Source organism: Macaca mulatta, chromosome 4 (assembly GCF_049350105.2).
Source record: "Macaca mulatta isolate MMU2019108-1 chromosome 4, T2T-MMU8v2.0, whole genome shotgun sequence".
In the NCBI taxonomy this organism is placed as follows: Eukaryota; Metazoa; Chordata; class Mammalia; order Primates; family Cercopithecidae; genus Macaca; species Macaca mulatta.
This window is the reverse complement of record NC_133409.1, coordinates 110,127,028-110,138,590: the sequence shown is the minus strand read 5'-3', so window position 1 is coordinate 110,138,590 and position 11,563 is coordinate 110,127,028. Positions and strand designations below refer to the sequence as shown.

Here is an 11,563-nt window from a genome sequence, read left to right as displayed (position 1 = left end):
ACAGTGCCAAGGGCCCATGACATTTTAAAGGTCTTAGAAAAATGTTTTAATTTTTTTAATCAAAAGAAAAAAATGAACATAATGATAATAAGTATATAACAACAAATCCAATCTGGATTATATTTTATCTTTATACCAAAGTAGTTGTAAAATTAACTGATTTAAAAATTTTAAATGTAGTTTTATATATAGCATTTAAACTCTTGCTAAAAAAAGTTTGATATATTTCCTATGGAGGAAGGGCCCCATGAAGTCATAGTGCTTAGGGCCCAGGAAAGTCATAATGCAGCCCTAGTCACCTGAAAACTTCCCTGTTCACTTATAAATGTTGACACTGAAGGTGCCTGGTAGGAACTGACTATGTGTAAGAAATGTGTGCTATTTTGAGGATATACTCACAATTTTTAAAAGATTAGTTTTGAGATTCATTTAATCAAAAGTTTAAAATTGTAAGCATTAAAATGGCTGATAAACAACCTGCTAAAACCCTAGGAAAAAATCTGCAACATGGAACAGGGATAGAAATCATTGACTAAAGAGAAGAACTGGAAATTACAAATGAGCATGAAATATGGTAAGATTAAAACAAACACTAATAAGATAATCAGCAAGTTGAAAGTGAAATAGGATAATGTTAGAATAGAAACTTGTATCCTTATAACAGAAATGGATATACTATTTTCATATAATGCTCCTCGTTTCATCGGGCACAAATACATTTAGCCCTTGAAAAACCATCAACCAGTCACTAATTGCAGAACCTGCTATTGTCTCCTGAAACTTGTACTTAGTTGTGGATTAACTATATACTGCATGTCTCAGTGTGGTGTTTAGAAGAATGGGATTTGATAACTATGTTTTCAAAGAAATATTAAAATATTAAATTAAAATATTAAAAGTTGCTATTTTATTAATCATTATTAAGCTCTACCAGTATAGACTATGGGTCAGTTTATCCAAGTAGTTTTATATACAGCACTTTAAATTTGGCTAAAATAGAGGAAACATCAGCTATGATACAAAAGAATTTGCAGCCTTAGGGATAACATACACAGAGAGAAAACTTTGTTATGTGTCTATAACCAACTCAAATCTTCCTTTTGTCAATTCCCAGACCCCTCAGAGCAACTTAGGTTATTTCAACATCATAATCTTCAAATCCAAACCCTAGGTTCACAGCCCGATTGCTGGTCCGTTTTAGAGTATCTTTCCTTGATTTCTACCACAATGTTATTTGGGGCATAGACATTTTCTGAACATCTGAGAAGATTGTATTACATAGTCTTTAAGGAGCTGGGTTCTACGATCCTATCATCCTAAATTTTCCTTGGGAAAAAATTATTTTTGATCTATTGTATTATTTACTCATTAAGCAGATATGTATTAATATCTATTGGTGAAGGATTCTATTCAGACAAAAAGTGCATTGCAGATGGAGGGTAAAACATGTCCAAAGGCTCCGATGTAGAAAAGAGAAACTGAAAAATTGAAAATGGCTGGAGCTTAATGAAGAAGATGAGAATGCTGCAAGAGGAGGTTAGTGAGGTAGGTAGGGAAGGGCCTGGGATTTAGGACTTAGGTAAGAGCAAAGGTAAATCTTTGAGTGGTTTTAAACGGTAAAGTGCTTTGATCTGGTTTACATTAAAAAAAAAAAGAGGTCAGGCGCGGTGGCTCACACCTGTAATCCCAGCACCTTGGAAGGTCAACGTGGGTGGATCACTTGAACTCATGAGTTCAAGACCAGCCTGGGTGACACGGTAAAACCCTGTCTCTACAAAAAATACAAAAAAAAAAATTAGCTAGGCATGATGGTGCACACCTGTATCTACTTGGGAGACTGAGGTAGGAGGATCACCTGAGCCTGGGAGGCAGAAGTTACAGTGAACCGAGATTGCACCACTGCACTCCAGCTTGAGTCAGAGAGCCAGACCTTGTCTCAACAATAATAATTAATTTTTAAAAAGATTATTGTGGCTTTTGTGTGAGAAATGGATTAGAAGAGGGGTAGAGAGAATAAGAAATAACCTGTTTGAAGCTATTATTGTAGTATAGCTGAAAGATTATAGTGGCTAAGATTGGTGGGGACACACTGGAACTGGAAAAAATGAATAGATTCAAGAGATAATCAGGAAGGAGATTTGATTTAAAAGAGAGGGGAATAGGAGAGAGAGGGAGCGAGAAAGGGAGATGAGTGATTCCTAGTTTTTTGGCTTGTGAAACCAGAAATGCGTGAATGACATGAGTGAATGACAATGCTATTCACTAGGCTAAGACAACCAGGAAAGGGTCAGGCGCGGTCGCCCACGCCTGTAATCCCAGCACTTTGGGAGGCCAAGGCAGGTGGATCACCTGAGGTCAGGAGTTCGAGACCAGCCTGGCCAATGTGGTGAAACCCCGTCTCTACCGAAAATACAAAAATTAGCTGGGCGTGGATTAGCCGGGCGTGGTGGCAGGCGCCTGTAATCCCAGCTACTCGGGAGGCTGAAGCAGGAGAATAGCTTGAACCTGGGAGGCGGAGGTTGCTGTGGGCCGAGATCACGCCATTGCACTCCAGCCTGGGCGACAAGAGTAAAACTCCATCTCGGGGAAAAAAAAAATCTTCTACACATTTTACCTTGTTTCCCATTGCATGTGTTGCTGTAACACATGGTAATTACCACTAATTTAGCAATTTAACACAAACCTTTTCTGATAGTTCTGTAGGGTCAGAAGTCCAATACCTTTCTGATTGAGCTAAAGTCAAAGTGTCAGTTTTCCTTTCTGGAGACTCCTGAGGAGAATTTTCTTGCCTTTTCCAGCTTCCAGAGGCCACACACATTCCTTGACTCCTGGCACCTTCCTCCATTTTCAAAGCCAGCATATATGCATTTTAAAAGCAAAGATTTATTTTTAATTAAAAAAACAGTTTCTCCAAATGGAATCAAGCTGCTGAAAGTTTTTTTTTTTTTTTTTTTTTTTTAGGGAGTCTAGCTCTGTTGCCCAGGCTGGAGTGCAATGGTAAGATCTCGGCTCACTGCAATCTCCGCCTCCCGGGTTCAAGCAGTTCTCCTGCCTCAGCCTCCCGAGTAGCTGGGATTACAGGCATGCGCCACAACGTCCAGCTAATTTTGTACTTTTAGTAGAGACGGGGTTTCTCCATGTTGGTCAGGCTGGTCTCTAACACCCCCGGACCTCAGGTGATTCACCCGCCTGGGCCTTCCAAAGTGCTGCGATTACAAGCGTGAGCCACCGCGCCCAGCCTGAAAGATTTTTTTAAAAACTACATGTTGAAGTCTGTACAAATGGCCAGTTACCCACATTTGCCTATTACCTACACATCTCAGTATTATACTGTCATTGGCACAGACGATGTCATAGAACATCACAACAGGATCATGCAATAACCTCAGGCAACAAACATAAATTATATTCATTGCACTACTCTTGCCAATCAGGAAAGATTATTGGTTGGCATTAGGAAAAAGATTTTAAAGGACGTTTAAAACAATAAGCCTTTCTGCATAGGCCTTCGTTAATAAGACAGCTGAATTAGAACAGTCCATTCCCCAAAGACTGCACTTAATCATACCGGTTTTCTGCATCATTTTAATTGCTGTTGACTTTTCATTGACATTTAGCATAGATTTTTCCTCATTTTTGTTTTTTAAAGAACGATACTGAAAGACAAGAAAAATGCTATCAGAGGAGTACAAACGTAAAGGAGTTGAGTTTCAGTCGTGAAACAGTATAATCGTTTTCTGTGCTTTCCATATTTCCTTGAATGAGAATGTAGTTTTTTAATATGAAAAAAATTTTAAAGGAAAAGAAGTTAAAAAAAAAAAAAAGCCTCACTTGTAAGGTAGGGTATGGTTTTTTTAAGTCTCAGGCACGTAAATGACAAGGGACTTCTTTAAAAAACAAACAAACAAACAAACAAAAAAACACTGCCATTTAAAGCTGACTGGTACGATCTTCCCTAAGTTATTTTGAAAACTTCTTGAAAAATAAATGTAGACCACGAATCATTTACCAAACATGTGATTCCAGTACCTCACTACCTTTTCTCTTCAGGTGGCTGTAGTTTAAATTCTAAGGCCTCCTCAAGAAATGACATTTTCACATTTCTTAGGCATCTGTGGTGTCAGAGGAACAAACCCATCACCGGCCTGGCGCAGAAGCGCACACGCCAGGTCTGCCACCGGGCCCCGAGCTGTGGGGATTTTGGATGTAACGTGTCTAGGCCGAACCTGCGCCGTGAAAGGCCGACCCTGCCGAAAGCCCGGGCGGCGGGCGCCCACAAGTCAGGGCTCGGTGCGGCGCGGCAGCCAGCTCTGCGGGCGAGCCGAGTCCGGGCTGCTGAGGGGGAGCAGCGCCGGGGGCGGCGGCGTCGGGGCGGGGGCGGGAGCCGGGCGGGAGCCGGGCGGCAGCTCCAGCGCCCGTGGGGGAGGAGCGGCAGCGGCGGCGGCTGGAGCTGCTGTGGCGACCGACGCGAGGCGGTGGCAGAGGAGACCCACCCCTGTCCACATGGACAGTCGCAAAGGCCTCCGCTGATGCATTCACGCCTGGGCGGGGTGGGCGGACGGCCGTAGCGGCGGCGGCTGCAGAACGAGTTGGGGGCCTGGAAGCGCCTGACGGTCGCGGAGACCTCGCCGCTCCGGCGCGGCGGTGCGGCCATTTTACGGCCTGGGACGAAGGGAGGCGTGTTTGTGTGCTCGCTTTCATCCTCCTTTCTTGGGAACCCACGGCCGGGGGAAGTTTCTCAGGCAGCCTAGGTGGGCGGTGGATGGGGAGTCGTGGGCCGAGAGGAACCGGGCCCGGGAAGCGCCGTCGTCGTCGTCGCCGCTCGCGTTCCCCCCGAGGGGCCTGAGAAGCTCGGGCCGCGGGCCTCGCTGCCCGCCAGCCCGCGGACAGGCCCGGGCGCGCCTGGCCTGCTTTTGTGTAGGCCCATCTGAACGTGGGAGCGCCGCCCGCCTGACGGCTGAGCCCGAGGCCCGCAACCCTGCGGCGTCTACCCTCCTCCGGCGCGGCCCCTCATCCCGGCGAGCACGGCGGCGGTGTGGGCCATGGATTAAGAAGGAGGCGGCGTGGGAGGAGGAAGATGGCGGCCGGCAAGAGCGGCAGCAGCGCCGGGGAGATTACTTTTCTGGAAGGTACGTCTATTTCTGCTCTTGACGGAGAGAAAAGAGGGTATACTGGAAAACGTGGCCCCCAGAACCCCGGGTATTCAGTTATCTGCGCTGGGTGGGTTTGGGGGGCGGTGAAGTACGAGGGATGAGCGATGACGGAGAGGGAGTGTGCTGCGAGCGCGCTTGGTTCGAGTCCGCCCAGGCGAGGGGCTCGGCTGCGAGCCGGTTCGGCCCAGGGGGCGCGGGTGGATTGAGCCGCGAGCCAGAGTTGGTGGGCGTCCTTTGAGAGTGCGCGCTGAAGTCTTTGACATTTAAAAAAATTTTGGGGTGGTGGCCTAAGGATGAGAGCAGCCAGCATTCACATCTTGTTTGGTGTTCATGAAAAGTTTCAAATTGCTAAGGTTGGGTGCAATTGGGGACCAATCTAAGTAGGGAGGGGACAGACAGTTTCATTGAGGTGTGTTTTATACCCTCTGGTCTGTTTCTCAGAGTTTCAGGCTTGCTTTTGCAGCCAGCCTTCCGATTAGGCCTGGCCTTGTCTGATATTCTTTCGGAATGTGTTTTTATAAAAACATTCTATAAAATTATCTGGAAAAAGAGTAAGGTTTACAGTATCAATTTTGGGGCCGTAACTAAAGCTCATTGACACAATTTGAGTGTTTTAGTTACTCGTGAGGGAAAGTTAAACGTTTGCTGTAAGTAGACTAAGCCAGTCTCAAGAAAAGCTGTACGTTTTTGTTGGGGAAGGTGGTAATGGGGAGCAATATTGATTTTTTGGCCTATGAATATATAAGGACCCCCAAAATAGAGCTAAATGTTATTGTAATTGTAGACCAAGAAGTGTCTATATTACTTAATTTGACTATGGGTTCAGTGTTTAGTGATTGAGTTTATAAATATGTTTATCAAAATGAGTCTCTGCTGCTCACAGACTCGTTTTGTTAAAAAGAATTAACTACTCTTTGGATAATTTTGCAAAGATGATTTTCATTGCAATATGTCATAAGCTTTACTTCAAAAAATAACTTTTTTTAGTATGTTTCGGAAACATTACTGAATCAAGAAAGTACGATTTAACTTGAAATTAAGAAAACCCCTAAATAGGTTCTATAGGAGGGTGTTGAGGAATGGGAATGCCTTGGTACTGCTTTGTTAACAGCACCTCGAACAGTACCTGGAACACCATAGGTACTCAATATTAGTCTAGTGAAAGACTAGTGAATAATAGAGGTAATTTTTCTTAATTCTTTTTTCTTGAGTATAGTGAAGTGAAAAAAAAATCTTACCGTACAAGCCAGGCTTTATCTGAAAGTGATGAGAACTTTACAGGAGATTTCCTAGTAAGAGTAAGAAAAGCTTCTGAGTTTTTCTGGGTTCATTTCGTATTATCTCCATTCCAGTTTGCAGAATGGGTACCTGTCAAGAGGCTGAGGGTGCAGCTTGTGTTACAGGTAGTGCTATGTGTGTTGTTTTTGTTTTGAAATCGGAGACAAAAGATGGCTTACTCGTGCTTATTATCTTCAGTATGCAGATGATTATACTTTTCTGCTATCCTAGATTTCCAGCTTCTGTAGGCCTGATTGAGTTAAAATTCTAATTGGATGAACATAGGGAGGATTTTTAAAAGTACAAATAAAGCCACAGATGTAGAGTTAATGTGAGTTTCAAACTACTGCTTTTAGTTTATTCTAATCTAAAGGTCTTTGAGTGTACAGGTGTGATACATTCGAGTTTCACCATGTCTTAAGCATTTTCATAAAGCAAGCAAATGGTAACTTCTTTAGAGCATAAGCATAAGGGTTTTGAGCGCGGTGGCGCACACCTTTAATCACACACAGCGCTTTGGGAGGCCGAGGCAGGCGGATCACTTGAGGCCAGGAATTGGTGACCAGCCTGGCCAACATGCGAAACCCCTCTCTAATGAAAATAACGAAAATTAGCCGTGCGTGGTTGGTGTGCGCCTGTAGTCCCAGCTACTGTGGAGGCTGAGGCAGGAGAATCGTTTGAAAACGGGAGGCAGAGGTTTCAGTGATCGCGCCACTGCACTCCAGCCAGGGCAACAGAGCGAGATTCTGTCTCCAAAAAAAAAAAAGCGTAAGGGAAAGGAGCAATTTTAGTTCCTCATAACACATTTTCATATACTATATTGAATCTTTCCAAATAAACGAATTGTATTTAATACTACTTATGTTTTCTGCTTAATTTCCCATGATTCTTTTGGTGTCTTACACTTTTAATAATAATAAAATATTTCAGCGAGGCGTGGTGGCTCACGCCTCTAATCCCAACACTTTGGGAGGCTGAGGTGGACGGATCACCTGAGGTCAGGAGTTTGACACCAGCCTTGCTGACATGGTGAAACCCCGTCTCTGCTAAAAAAAAAAAACAGAAATTAGCCTGGGGTGGTGTGGCGCGCCTGTAATCCCAGCTGCTCAGAAGGCTGAGGCAGGAGAATCGCCTGAACCCGAGAGCTGGAGGTTGCAGTGAGCCAAGATCGCACCATTGGCACTCCAGCCTGGGCAACGAGTGAAACTACGTCTCAAATAATAATAATAATAAAAATAAAATATTCCACCATAATTTGCCATATATTCTACATTATCAGGTTTATAGATGTTCAAAATATTTCCCCATACATAGGCTCCTAGGATTTAATATTAAGACATCTACATATTACGCTTTATTTACTTTCCAGTCGACTCCTTGAAAAACTAAACTAGGTTTTCATTCACTCATCACATTTACAGCATCCTACTGTACCAGGCAGTGTACCACGGTGAATACAACAGTGCATACGAGAGTCAAGGACTCTGCCTTTATTTAGTCTTCTATCTTAGGTTCTGTGAAAGCATATCTCTGTAATAAACTGTGAAAAAGTAATAACTTTATCTTTTCATCATCATATGTCTTGCACCTGAAACATGTTTGTTGTTAATGAAATAAACCAGATGATAAACAGTGTGATGAACACTGGAAGACATAAACAGCAGTGATGGGGAAGCCATTTTACATAGCATTGAAGTCAGGAAAGGCATCCCTGAGGAGGTTACACTTAAGTAAACACCTTAACTAAGAGACACTTTAAAATATGGCAGAGGGGATATGTGTAAAGATTCAGAGGTAATATATGGTACCATTTGATAAGCAAAAAGGCTGAAATGTAGAAAGCAAAGGAGAGAGTGGTATGAGAGGCAGGAGATCTTTCATGCAGGATCATGAATAATTTTTATATCTTTCTCAGTAGCTGGAAGCCGTTGAAGAGTTTGGGGCAAGGGGGTGTAATGATATGGTTTATCTTTTTTAAAAAATCACTTTGGCTGCTCTCTGTGGAATGAATTAAAACGGGACAAGATTAAAAGCAAGGCAATAAATTAGCATAATATTGTAGTAGTCAAGATAGAAGTGGTCAGGTCTTCAATTAGCATGATGTCAATGGAGATTGGGAAAGAAGTTGATAGGTTCAGGATATCTTTGGATGTAGAGCTTCAGGACTTGATGAATTGTACCCTGAGTATCAGAATAAGAGGAATCAAAAGGTTTTGTTTAGCTTGAGGTATTGGTGTTGCTGCCGTTTACTGAGATGGAGTAGACTGATAGAAGAATGAGAAGGAAATTAACAACACTGGTCATATTAAATTTGAGATGCCTGTTTGACATTTTTGCTCTAAAGTATGTTTTACATCTTTATAACTACTGAGATTCTAATTCCATTTCTTTTTATAGCTTCTCTAGGGAAAAGGAGACGTACTGGCTGCATTCTTTATTTTATTCATGCAAAAACACTAAAATTGTATGGATTTCGTTAAGTCACGTGTTAAATTTTTTTACTCTCCTCTCCCCTCTTTGACTTGTTTCTTTCACTTCTCTTCACTAACTGTTGCTCATACCCCTTTTCCACTTATGATAGACAGTTTTGGCAGGTTGCTCCCCTGTATTCATTTATTCAGTCAACAGATATTTATTGAACACCTGCTGTGTTGTAGGCAATGGCGCTGCACTGAGAGGCATAACAGTGAGAGAGAAGAAACCGTGTTTTTTTCAGAGTGTTCAGTCTAGTGTGGAAAGTAAAAAATAATAAAATAATAATACTCTTAAATGTAAAATTACAACTGACAAGTACAGCAATGGTAGGTTGTTTATACAAGTTGAACATCCCAAATTTAGAAATCCGAAATGCTCCAGAATTTGAAACTTTTTGAATGCCAACATGACCCTCCTAAGAAATGCTCATTGAATCAATTCAGATTTTTGGATTTGGGATGCTCGGTTGGGATAATATAATTTGCAAATATTCCAAAATCCAGGAAAAATAAACTCTGAAATCTGAAACATTTCTTCTAGTTTCAAGCATTTTGGATAAGGGACACTTAACCTGAAATCATGAGAATAGGATCTAATCAGGGTGGTTTGAAGTGGATATTAGAGAACAGAAAGTGGGGAGGCAGTGCTTTCTAGGCAGAGGGAATAAAATAGCGGAGCATGGCATGTTTGGGGAACTTAAGGGAGGACAATATGGTGTCAGGAGATTGATGCAAGATGATACTAGAGGTGACATCATTTGTTTCAAACAAGGTCAACAGCCGGGCATGGTGGCTCATGCCTGTAATCCCAGCATTTTGGGAGGCCGAGGTGAGAGGATTGCTTGAGCCCAGGAGTTTGAGACCAGTCTGAGCAACATAGTGAGCCCATGTCTGTACAAAAAAATTAAAAAATGGTGTGGGAGGATTCTTGAACCCAGGAGGGCGAGGCTGCAGTGAGCCATGATCGTACCCCTGCATTCCCACCTGGGAAACAGAGCGAGACCCTGCTGCCCCCCCCAAAAGAGTCATTAGCTGCTACATGGAGAATGCTTCAGAGAGGGGGTAAAAGATTACCCAGTTAGGAGATGATTGGAACATAGGACAAAGGTGATTGATGGTAGCTAGCTTGTCTTATAAACTTTCTTTTGATATTCTGCCTCCTCTTTTTTTCACTCTGGGGGCTCTAACAAGTCTACTTTCTCATTTCTTCATTTTTGTATTGCACTTTTTCTTATCTGGTTTTCTTTTCCTTTTTTTTTTTTTTTTTGACCAAGTGAATTCCTTCTCCTATATTTTCTCCTGTTTTTCCTGAAGTAACTTTTTTCTGCCTTTCCTTTCTAATATACATATATTACTACTTTAGTTTGTTTTCCTTTTCCTTTCAGCCTGTCTTCCTTTATGGACCTTCTCTACTAGGTTGAAAAGAGTGATGCTAAACTGTTGCATGCAATGTTGTTCTCTACAGATACCAACAAAAATGTTTCTGTCTCCAAATGAAAAGTGTTTTCCATTTCCCTTTAGCCAGTCTTTTATGTTATACATAAACTCAGTGCACAACCCAATCGGTTTGCCAGTTTTACTGGAGACCTAAATACCTCACACTGTCTGTTGAACTAGAGCACAGTTTCTCCCAAACGATTGGCATTCTATGGCATATGAACAGGGTTTTTAGTTTCTGCCTACTTAGGGGAATACACCTCTTTTTCTTTTGATTGCATTACTTTTGGAAACTACATCATGGTGTCATTCCTTATTTACTCCTTACTTAAGTATGTTTATTTCCTGATTTCATGCCAGTTAAAGTGATAAATTGTTTATCATGTGAGTTCATGTACTTGAAATAGTAAAGTAGAACCTCACTTGGAATGAAAGTGATTTTCAGACAAAGTGCAGTGGGTCATACCTGTTATCCTGAGATAACACTTTGGGAGGCCAAGACAGGAGGATTGCTTGAGCCCAGGAGTTCAAGACCAGCCTAGGCAACATAGCGAGGCCCCACCTCTACAAAAAATACAAAAATTAGCCGGATGTCACAGCATGCACCCAAAGTCCCAGCAATTTAGGAGGCTGAGGTGGGAATATTGCTTGTTGCTCGACCCCAGGAGGTTGAGGCCTGCAGTTCATGACACTGCACTTCAGCCTGGGTTACAGAGCTGAGAAGAAAGAAAGAAAAAAAGAGAGGGAGGGAGGAAGAAAGAAGAGGAAAGAGAAGAAAGGGGGGAGAAAGAGAGGAAGGAGAAAAGAAAGTGATTTTCAGTAGAAATGCATTGAGAATATGAATTCAAAAGTCAGAATGCTGAGGTTCAACATCTGGCTCTACTACTTGTTAGCTATGTGATCTTGGATAGATTACTTAACCTCTCTGTTTTCTCAGCTGTAAAACAAAGATAATAATTGTTGTTAAAAAATAATAATTGTAGTTACCTTAAGATTGCCATAAGGATTGAGGTAATATATATTACTTAAAGCAATTCCAGGCATATAATAAGCACTCCGTGTAACTTTATATTGTTTATTTTATTAGCAGATAGAGAAAAGAAAAACAGCTTCCTTTCCTTGCTTGTCTTCTATTTGAATTTTAGTTTGCATTGTTTTTCTTTCACTGACTACCTTTTTCTAGATAGTAAACGATTTTGACCAGTGTTGTAATGAGAGAGG

The 11,563-nt window shown here is 42.0% G+C and overlaps 1 protein-coding gene across 33 annotated transcripts in view; it reads left to right on the top strand.

Moving 5' to 3' along the window:
* Nucleotides 1-4,433: 4,433 nt before the first annotated feature.
* Nucleotides 4,434-11,563, top strand: part of SENP6 (SUMO specific peptidase 6) — a 113,279-nt gene continuing 106,149 nt past the window's right edge. For 32 of the 33 annotated variants that reach the window (XM_028847409.2, XM_077999740.1, XM_028847408.2 and 29 more), the window contains exon 1: nt 4,434-5,129. Coding sequence is in view for 3 of the 33 variants with exons in the window: in XM_028847402.2 (XP_028703235.1) it covers nt 5,078-5,129 (52 nt within the window). In the remaining 30 variants the exon portion in view is untranslated. The remainder of the gene's footprint in view (nt 5,130-11,563) is intronic. The other variant, XM_077999741.1, reaches the window with a different exon arrangement.